The sequence below is a fragment of the Ceratina calcarata genome, unplaced genomic scaffold (genome assembly GCF_001652005.2).
Source record: "Ceratina calcarata isolate Rehan_Ccalc_2016 unplaced genomic scaffold, ASM165200v1 scaffold255, whole genome shotgun sequence".
Taxonomy (NCBI): Eukaryota; Metazoa; Arthropoda; class Insecta; order Hymenoptera; family Apidae; genus Ceratina; species Ceratina calcarata.
The window spans coordinates 100,304-109,361 of NW_017147566.1; the positions used below are offsets into that span (position 1 = coordinate 100,304).

Genomic DNA, 9,058 nt, shown 5'->3' on the forward strand with positions numbered 1-9,058 from the left:
ATAATTGATTAAATAATAAGTAAATGATACAATGAACGAATAACGTTTATTATTTTTATAATTTACGTTCCTGTATTTTCACATTCCACATTTCACATGTATCTCGAGATACATGGTCGAAAACATACGTGTGCATACGTGTTACGTAAACGCAAGGAACGACCTGCTTGGTATCGAATCTCGATCATCCTCGACTCGATATCTCGAGGGGTGCTCTCCAGCACATATATCGCTCCATTACCGTATTGATAATTTCCATTTTTGGAAATTGCATTGTTAGCTAGTATGCTTGAAAGACAACCGAGAAAAACCTATCTCGGGTTGAAATTAATAATAGCCGGTGAATGCATAGGTTTTGTGGGAACGTTCCTATTCTTCCAGTATATGAGATCGTCTGAAAGTAAGTTCCTCCGCCAGTGCGCATACCCTTCTTATACTTAGGTTAGTCCCATTCTCCCATTTATAGAGCTCAGACATTTATAGTAGTGACACGATTAAATGGAACAGTTAATATCTTAGAAACTGAGTATACAAGTAAGCAAGTTCCGCGAAAGAAAGAAACATCTAAACAATGGATATTTCGTTGTTCATTGAAACCTAGGTTCACGTTGGTGTAGTATGATGTAGTGTAATGTGTAATTGATGAAATTTCTGTAAATATATGTGTGGAACGAGGATTGGAATGATCGTTGTAATTGTTAGGTTCCAGATACTATATGCACAAGCACTTTCCACTACTGCTAGATGGTTTCTATAGTCTTGAGGATATGATGTTTAAGGAGAATTCCAAATTGTCAGACATCGCATTGTGGCAACGACAGCAAAATGAGAATTAAATCTAACGGAGTTCGAAAAACTTCCAACAGTTTTAATAGGTAGTGATGGTTTACAATTGACAAACAGAAAAGGTATTTATATACATATACCTCGTATGTAAAATACATTTTACGGGTTCGTTCATGATTAAAATTCGGAATAAAGTATAGTTTATACATTCTCCTTCTCCATTCTAATCATGTCTCCTAATTTAAATACCAATTTTAATTTAAAGACCCCAATTTAATTTCCTAATGTAAATTTTTCATTGTTTACTGAAAAAATGTTATTTTTTTTTACTTTGCAGTTATTCTTCGAAAGCCTTTAAATATAAAGCTCTTGAATGTTCCGTAATAAGCTATTGGTGAAAATAATATATTGAAAGCTGAATGATATACAAGATATAACATTTGAAGGAAGTGATATTCCACGTGCAATATGGATTCGCCTGCTTTGATAGAAGGCAGTTTGTCGGAACGTATCACTAAACGGGATCGCGAGAGGAAGAGCACAATCGAGAGACGGAAAGAGGAGAGGCAATCGTTGGCCGTTGAATCCGAACAGAGTAGCTATTTTAAGGACACATTTTACTCGTCCAGCAAGAAAATCAAAGACACGTTAGACGATGCGCCTAACGCCCCCACGTCGGCTCTTCCCGGGATATTTGATAAAACGAATAAGGATATTCAGCTGCTTAAGAATTACTTGTCGCAGTCGAAGATGTTCTTGAAAGTTTATGATATCAGGAAGGCGCAGGAAAATTTACAATTGTTGGAGAGCGAAGCCTCCGATTTAGAAATGAAACTGTTGCCGAAAAAGAAGTTCGGCTTCAAAAACCGACGGGTCGTAAAAAAGGCTACCGATAAATCACACGATATGACGGACGGTCTGAAGGATTTGAAAATATCAGAAGGAATTGTGAACGGTTCAGGCAAACAGAATCATAAATTGTCCAGCAAATACGGCGACAGTGCGTGTATGCTGCTCGGGAAGGTTGATGAACAATTAGTTTTGGATGCTGAGAACGTGAACAAGAACGATGTTCTGATTTCCGATTTAATTCGTTGTACAGTAAGAATATATGGCACGCCTAGTACTTTACACATGGTAAACTTGAAACAGTGTACCATATTAGTCGGACCAGTGACGTCGTCGGTGTTCGTCCACGACTGTAGCGAGTGTGTATTCGCATTCGCGTGTCAGCAGCTCCGGCTACATTCGTCGACAGATTGTACTATTTATTTACACGTTACGAGTAGATCCATTATAGAAGATTGTACGAGGATACGTATAGCGCCTTACAACTGGACTTACGACGATCAGGCAAATCATTTTAATCTAGCAGGTCTCGATCCGAAAATAAACAATTGGAATTGCGTGGATGATTTTAACTGGTTATCAAACGAGAAGCATTCACCGAACTGGAGCGTCCTAGAACCCGAATCAAGAGTTAAAAGTTGGGATTAAATAACGAATTTGGTCACAGCGGCGAATATTCAGTTCTACGGATATCATCTTTTTTCAACGTTAGATATTTATTTTATTATAAAAATCCTGTACGTGCATACTCTGCTTTTTCACAGAAATTACACTATATGTAAGTGTTTTGTATACTTACAGAATGTTTAATAAAATTCGCTGTTCGTGAATTGCATATATCCGTGTTCCTTCCATGCCTCTTTTTTCTGAGACACCCTGTGTACTTACAATTAGTGGCAACAGGGACTAATCCTCCCTGGATCATCCATACCCTGCAGCTACTGAGGTCTGCACTTCTTTTATTTTTTCTACCTGCGCCAGGGTCGAGCCCATTTCAACTTCTACCGAATTACCTAGGGGCAATAGGGATTAACACCCCCTGCAGTTACCAAGTGCAATTTCTCTGGTCGTTTGCGCGTCTTTGTTTTCTGTATCCTAAACCTAAACCATAAATTGACCATGTCGACACTTTCGGTGACCGTCGGGACCTTCGAGCATTGCTCGATAGTTGAGACCTTGGCGTAATTTCCTAGTAACAATGATTTGTTTCGTTAATTATTGCACAGCCTTACCAAAATTTAGAAATTTGCGCTCCGCAAAATTTTCTAATATTGTCTATTGAAGTTTAAAGTTTATACACTTTAGAAACGCATTTTTTAAAAAGAAATCAGACGTCGGGAGAAGAGATATTTACAATGAAAATTGATTCATCAATTATAGCAGAAGAGGTGCATTTGTATAAATAATGTATCTGTAGAAGTCTGTGTAATTCTGAGATTTTATGAAGAATAGTGGGGAGTTATCATTTGTGGGGGTACTGTAGAGAGCATGAGAAAGCATGACCAGAGCACAGGAGAGAAATAGTAAAACGTGAACAAGAACGATGTTCTGATTTCCGATTTAATTCGTTGTACAGTAAGAATATATGGCACGCCTAGTACTTTACACATGGTAAACTTGAAACAGTGTACCATATTAGTCGGACCAGTGACGTCGTCGGTGTTCGTCCACGACTGTAGCGAGTGTGTATTCGCATTCGCGTGTCAGCAGCTCCGGCTACATTCGTCGACAGATTGTACTATTTATTTACACGTTACGAGTAGATCCATTATAGAAGATTGTACGAGGATACGTATAGCGCCTTACAACTGGACTTACGACGATCAGGCAAATCATTTTAATCTAGCAGGTCTCGATCCGAAAATAAACAATTGGAATTGCGTGGATGATTTTAACTGGTTATCAAACGAGAAGCATTCACCGAACTGGAGCGTCCTAGAACCCGAATCAAGAGTTAAAAGTTGGGATTAAATAACGAATTTGGTCACAGCGGCGAATATTCAGTTCTACGGATATCATCTTTTTTCAACGTTAGATATTTATTTTATTATAAAAATCCTGTACGTGCATACTCTGCTTTTTCACAGAAATTACACTATATGTAAGTGTTTTGTATACTTACAGAATGTTTAATAAAATTCGCTGTTCGTGAATTGCATATATCCGTGTTCCTTCCATGCCTCTTTTTTCTGAGACACCCTGTGTACTTACAATTAGTGGCAACAGGGACTAATCCTCCCTGGATCATCCATACCCTGCAGCTACTGAGGTCTGCACTTCTTTTATTTTTTCTACCTGCGCCAGGGTCGAGCCCATTTCAACTTCTACCGAATTACCTAGGGGCAATAGGGATTAACACCCCCTGCAGTTACCAAGTGCAATTTCTCTGGTCGTTTGCGCGTCTTTGTTTTCTGTATCCTAAACCTAAACCATAAATTGACCATGTCGACACTTTCGGTGACCGTCGGGACCTTCGAGCATTGCTCGATAGTTGAGACCTTGGCGTAATTTCCTAGTAACAATGATTTGTTTCGTTAATTATTGCACAGCCTTACCAAAATTTAGAAATTTGCGCTCCGCAAAATTTTCTAATATTGTCTATTGAAGTTTAAAGTTTATACACTTTAGAAACGCATTTTTTAAAAAGAAATCAGACGTCGGGAGAAGAGATATTTACAATGAAAATTGATTCATCAATTATAGCAGAAGAGGTGCATTTGTATAAATAATGTATCTGTAGAAGTCTGTGTAATTCTGAGATTTTATGAAGAATAGTGGGGAGTTATCATTTGTGGGGGTACTGTAGAGAGCATGAGAAAGCATGACCAGAGCACAGGAGAGAAATAGTAATGGGGGGGGGGAACGCGTTGCGAGGGGCGAAGAGGAGAAGGCGAAAAGTCCTTCCTCCTTGAAAAGTCTTTCATAGCAACGCTAAGGCGCCGAGGGGGGGAAATAGGAGAAGGAACAAAGAAAAGAAGAGGAATAGAATGAGGAAGAGTAGTAATTAATAGACAAAGTGGAAGCGAATTCAGAACGCGAATGATAGCGAGAAAATGTGGAGACATCAATGCGCGAATGGTCATGTGCGTATTAATGGCGATGTGTAGAGGGAAGCATGGCGACGCGAGGTGGAGGTGGAGCGAGGCACGGACGATCGCGATTGGATCCAATCTTGATTCATTTTGATTTTCGATTTGATCTGACCCGAATATTCAAAAGAAGCGAAAGAAGCTGGATTGAACTCGAGTAGCACAAATAAACCGAGTAACTCGTGCGAATTAATCAAATATCAAAAGTAATTTACAAAACTTAAGCGTACTGCGATTCGATTTCTTAGATCGGGTCGGAAGCATCGAACTAATCGAAGATTTGATTTCTTTTTCGGCACTTCTATTTCTCGGTGAATTCTGTTAGCGCTCCCGGTTTCTGCGCTTCCGCTTCCTTGGTAGCCCTCCCGATTTCTTTGTTTTCGCTTCCCGGTCTAGCGTTGCCGTCGTTTGCCGGCGACGACGACAGCAACGAACAGAAAGAAGAGATAAAGGGGATCGCAGGCGGCGTGTTTGGGAGACGACAACTAAAACCAACAAGGGAAAAACGACGGTGATATATAAGCTAAAGCGAAAATGCGAGTAAAACTCGCGAATAACTAAATAAATAGAATTTTAGATTTTATTCCAAAATATAGTGTTGAATTTAAGCATGAATTTTGCTTCTACAAGCGTCTCTGCAAATGTTCTGTGCCGAGCAGTCCTTTGTTCCTAATCGTCCAGGCCTTGACACCCTCGTCAGTACCTGAAGTCTCGTTATCGGGCTTGAACAAAGACATTTATGGCCCAAAGCTTGGGCATCTTGAACCCATCGGTCCCGTACTTTCTCTCGGTCGACTGACCGTCAGATTGTTTTTCTTACAAATGCATGACGAATGAAGGAAAATGGGGGACCGTAGTCCAGGCGAGAGGGATTCATTTCGCTGAACGGAACGGCAGTTGCGATGCACACGAATGGCAAGCAAACCGAATGGAAAATTTAATTTTTGTAAAAATTGATAAAATTGCGATAGTATACGTGACTCCACAAATAAAAATCTAAAGGAGTAAGATCTGGAGATCTCGGAACAGTTCCACCTCGGCCAATCCAACAGTTGCACCTCTGATTTTATAAGTAAAAACTTGATTTTCTCGAGAATGACGACCCGTATGAAAGAACTATATTCTTTGTTTTCTACTAGATTTTATATGAGGAATCATCCCCTTGCCTTGTACCACGATTTCGCAAACACCCTGTACAAATTGGTTTATCCATTGTTGCGATATTAATTCTTCAATGAATCGTTTCTACGGTTTATTATAGTAATCGTCTGTTTATTAACTACGATAGATTTCTAATATCATAAATGTAACTTTTGTTTCCTGATAAGATTAAACATCCTGACAGAAAGTGTAGGCATTTTTTAATCGTTGCTGCCAATTAAAATATTGCATTTTTTTTGTTATAATTATGCTCGAGAAGCCCCATTTTATTGAAACTTATAAAACTGTATCGGCGTTCAAAATCCCCCTCCCAAATCTTGTTACTGGCTAAGTCGCGTGGAGGTACGATTCACGATCAGGGATCTCAGAGTTTATCCCTCGGCCGGAAAGAGCGGACGACGCGACCATGCTTGGTACCATGGTACTTACTTGAAGGGGAAATGCTAGGCATAGTCAGCGAAGGCGCATGAGGAGAATAGTAGTGGGGATCGAAATACCGGCGACAAAGAGGGAGGCGGGCCGTGCGGGAAAAGTTTTACGACCCTTGCTGACGATGTCACTGTCAGACGAGCTTCAGCGATCGTGCGAGTCGGAACCGAGGATTATTTTGCAAAATGGGTGATCGTGCTCCAGTGAACGTAGCAGACAATGAGTCAGATCAGTCAGACATCGATGAAGTTTACGTGCCACCTGAACCACCCTTGTCACCTCCGCCATCTCCACCTGGACTATCGCCGCCTCCGTCTCCTCCGGCAAACGTCGCTCCTCCGGTTGCCGGAAATGCCGTTGGTAGAAACGCGGGTGGCAGAAACGTCGGTGCCGGAAATGTCGTTGCCGGAAACGCGGTTTGCAGAAACAGTGTTGGCAGAAATATTGAAGGCAGAAATACCGTTGGCAGAAACGCTGTTGGCGTCCATAATGATACTGTCACCCTGCCGCGGGTCAACCTGCCGGTAGGTGTGCGCCGGTGGCGGACGAGAGTGAATGATGAGCGTTACGTGCTGCGGCGAGAGACCGAGAGCCGGAGTGTGTCGGTGTCATTCCACGTGGTACCATCGACGTGTAAGTATATTCAGTATGTTGTATTCGATGTTGACGGTGATGCGCATGTTTCACGTGTTTTAATTTTCGTTTTTTCTCTTCTTTCTTCCATGTTTTGTTTCCCGGGAACAGCGACGGGCAGAGAGACGAGCGGAACGGCGACATCGTCGGCGTCGGGTACCGATAGTCAGCGCAACGGCAATGTACCTAGTAAGTATACGTTCACATATATATTTATTTACACATAAATACATACGTACGTGTATATGCGTACGCAGTGGCATGCGTATGTTTACGTGCATACTTGTTGATACACAGAAATCTTTGCATCTTCGGGAAATGGCTCGTATGTTCATGAAATTAAAACTTGTCTTTCATTGTCGTGGTCGCTTGAAAAATTGTCTTTCGATGTAGCTAGAATTTCGTTTCGCATTTGTTTTGGAGGCCTTTTGCCGACTGTGTAATTTTTTCTAAGATGCTACCGTCCAGTATCTTTACAAATATGTATGTTATTTTCGTCGTCCTTGTGTCGTTGATATTTCAATTTCACGTGCGATTTACGTTTCGCATTTTATTATTTGACTGTAGGAGTATCCGCTTTGCGGATGAGGCATCAACAACGTCGAGCGGCTCATCAAAGTGCGGCGCTGACCTGGGCGTTGGCAGGGATTAACTCCGCGTCCAGCAGACGTCCCGAGCGACGGCTGAATGTCAGCCACGTAGTCGACGACGAGGCTCGTCATCGTCGTTTACATCATAGTTATAGCGACGAGAACAGCAATAATATATTCGACGGCGGGCGGTCGCGGTCACTGCTCCGGTGCCGGAGGAGCCGGTCCGCCGAACGGCTGAGGCCGACGACGAGAACGGAACGGCCGAACGATCGTCGCCATCGCTATCATAGCTGCAGCAGCGGTGACAACAGCAGCAGCAGCAGCTACAGCAGCAGCAGCAGCAGCAGCAGCAGTAGCAGCATCAGTCGGCATCGTATGAACACGTCGCAGTCAACGGCGCTGCAGATATTGAGATTGACGACCAATTTCGTTTGCGGAGGTGAGTTGATTACACTAACGTTTCTCAGTTTTTGCAATCTGTATCACGTGATTCTTATAAAGTTCCTCGTGCCAAACACGAATCTGGAAACAGAATTGCTTTATCACGTACCGTTCCCGAAAAAACGTTGATTTTGTAAAAATGCATGATTTTCGGGAAAAATGAGGTACTTCACGTGATAGGTATTGTAAAAATGGTGTGTTAATCATTGCGTATGGTCACTCGCATTTGTAGTCGATGTTGATAAATGTCATGTGCGATTTTCTTGTTATTTTGCAGATATCATACCAGACGGTAATCGCAGCAATATCGAAGAGGAGGTTTCAAGCCGGCCGCTGCGTATGTAGCGGCAGTTCAACCGAAGACGTGACTGATTCTCAGATTCAAAACAGAATCACTAAAACGACTAACGTTTTTTTAAATTTTATTTCTTTTTTCGAGTAGCGATCGCGTTAAATTTGACTTCAGAGTTTAGTTCAGTGTAGGGAACAGGTTCGAGCATATAAATATACGTAGATATACACAAATATACGTAGATATACACATATATACATAGATACGTACGTAGACAAGCAGATATGCGAAGAGATCGATGGATCGATGGGCAGTATTGTAATTCATAGTAGACAGCCAGGGAATATTTGTCTTTAGATCTTCAGAGTTCAAGTTTTCTTCAAGCTGTTTTTGAGTTATTGTCGATTTGTCGTTTGGAGGTATACACTATTTTGCGTATAAGTTTCGTTGTCCGAGAAATGACCACCATACTTGCGACCAGTGGGAGGCGCGTGCCACGTGACGAGGTGCGGGTGGACGAGCAACAGGTGGATCCAGTGGAAAAACAGCCGCCGGCTCGTGACGCAGACCGCCGTAGCAAAAGGGTTAACAAAACATGTAGAAAGATGAATATTAACCCTTAACACTTCAAGTACTACTTAATTATAATTTAATATTGTAATCAAAATTATATTACTCCTTATATGAATAAAAATTGTTATAAATAACTTTAATATTATTTACACGCCATTGTAGCAATTAAAATCTGACACTTAAAAAGTTGCAAGTCGAAGTATGATGAGAAT

The 9,058-nt window shown here is 41.4% G+C and overlaps 1 protein-coding gene across 4 annotated transcripts; it reads left to right on the forward strand.

The window, feature by feature from the left end:
- The first annotated feature begins 177 nt into the window (after positions 1–177).
- Positions 178–3,795, forward strand: TBCC (Tubulin-binding cofactor C). Of its 4 annotated transcripts, XM_018021457.2 has the most exons (4): positions 178–400; positions 703–908; positions 1,124–1,895; positions 3,219–3,795. In XM_018021457.2, the coding sequence occupies exons 3-4, from the start codon at positions 1,255–1,257 to the stop codon at positions 3,604–3,606; spliced, it is 1,029 nt and encodes a 342-aa protein (XP_017876946.1). In that variant the 5' UTR covers positions 178–400; positions 703–908; positions 1,124–1,254; the 3' UTR covers positions 3,607–3,795. The 4 variants fall into 4 exon arrangements, with proteins under 4 accessions (XP_017876946.1, XP_017876947.1, XP_017876945.1 ...); XM_018021458.2 differs by lacking the exon at positions 3,219–3,795 and having other exon boundaries at positions 180–441; positions 1,124–2,472; XM_018021456.2 differs by lacking the exon at positions 3,219–3,795 and having other exon boundaries at positions 180–400; positions 1,124–2,472.
- The last annotated feature ends 5,263 nt before the right edge of the window (positions 3,796–9,058 follow it).

What these genes read in the sequence shown, in the direction of transcription:
- TBCC (XM_018021457.2), top strand. Translation starts at nt 1,255, where the DNA reads ATGGATTCGCCTGCTTTGATAGAAGGCAGTTTGTCGGAACGTATCACT. An exon ending in ATTCGTTGTACAGTAAGAAT is followed by an intron (nt 1,896 to 3,218) that starts ATATGGCACGCC and finishes TACAGTAAGAAT; the next exon opens with ATATGGCACGCCTAGTACTT.